The 1,320-nt window shown below is 48.9% G+C and overlaps 1 protein-coding gene across 1 annotated transcript; it reads left to right on the top strand.

The window, feature by feature from the left end:
* Positions 1 to 1,205, top strand: LOC118736300 (the record flags this gene model as incomplete). Its single annotated transcript, XM_036466397.1, is given in 1 exon segment — positions 1 to 1,205. A coding segment is annotated over 1 exon segment (1,205 nt), but the record flags the coding sequence as incomplete, so codon positions are not given.
* Between the last annotated feature and the right edge of the window lie 115 nt (positions 1,206 to 1,320).

Here is a 1,320-nt window from a genome sequence, read left to right as displayed (position 1 = left end):
ATAGTGCACTGCTCAAATTGACGCCGTACTTGGACGAATCCGGAGTCAAACGGGTAAACGGTAGGCTAAACAACGCTACGGCTATTTCTCCATACACTCGGCGGCCAATTATACTTCCTAAGGAACATCGCGTGACTGATCTTATCGTGGAATTTCATCATTGTGCCTGGCGCCACCAAAATGATGAGACGATAATCGCTGAGATTCGACGGCGATATTGGATTCCTAGCGTTAGGACAGCGGTTAAGCGAGTCTCTAGGAGATGCTTGGTTTGTCGAAAGAATCGCGCAAAGCCGGCGGTAGCAATGATGGGGCAACTACCAGAGGATCGGGTTACTCCATTTGTGAGACCATTCTCCTATGTTGGATTGGATTATATGGGACCATTCGTTGTAACAATGGGTCGTCGTAGCGAGAAACGTTGGATCGCGCTATTCACATGCCTAACTACACGTGTACACCTCAAGCTGGCCAAAGATCTATCAACCGATACGTGCTTGATGTCCATCCGTAACTTCATGAACCGGCGAGGCACTCCGGTCCGCATACGTTCAGACAACGGGAAAAATTTCGTTGGAGCAGATAGAGAATTGAAACGACAATTATCCGACCTTTCCTCAGAGAAATTAGCTGACGCGCTGTCCAAGGTAGGCGTAGAATGGGTATTCAACTGCCCTCTTAATCCTCACGCAGGTGGTTGTTGGGAACGCCTAGTACGTAGCGTGAAACGAGCGATGGGAGATGCGTTATATAACGAGAGCCTGCAGGAGCACAGTTTATATAGCCTTATGTGTGAAGCCGAGAATATTGTAAATTCGCGACCACTAACTCATATACCTCTTGATGCTCCTACCGATGAACCCCTTACTCCCAACCACTTCCTTATAGGTACCGCAAATTCTGACCAGATGCCCAATCCATTCCAAGAAATGCTGCGTGCGACGCGGAAACAGTGGCGAAAGGTGCAACAGCTCCAACATCGATTTTGGAAGAAGTGGCTCGCGGAATACCTTCCAGACTTGTGCCGCAGAACGAAGTGGTACCAACCGGTCGAAGCATTGAAAGTTGACGATGTAGTCCTGATCTGCGATGCTAGCGTGCACCGTTCCAAGTGGTTGACTGGAAGAGTGGTGAAGGTGTATCCGGGCAAGGACTCCCAAGTGAGAGCAGCTGACGTGAAAACGAAGTTCGGAGTCTTCAAGTGACCGACCTGCATCCTGGCGAAGCTAGATGTTGGTGAATCTGAGCTGGGCTAGATTCACGGAGGCTGGGATGTTGTGTGAAACCACCTAATGTCTATTTATTCCAAAACTTATATTG

The sequence above is a fragment of the Rhagoletis pomonella genome, unplaced genomic scaffold, assembly GCF_013731165.1.
Source record: "Rhagoletis pomonella isolate Grant_MI unplaced genomic scaffold, Rhpom_1.0 Rhpom_scaffold_00003, whole genome shotgun sequence".
NCBI lineage: Eukaryota > Metazoa > Arthropoda > Insecta > Diptera > Tephritidae > Rhagoletis > Rhagoletis pomonella.
The sequence above is the reverse complement of the archived record's forward strand: the minus strand, read 5'-3'. Positions and strand labels throughout refer to the sequence as shown.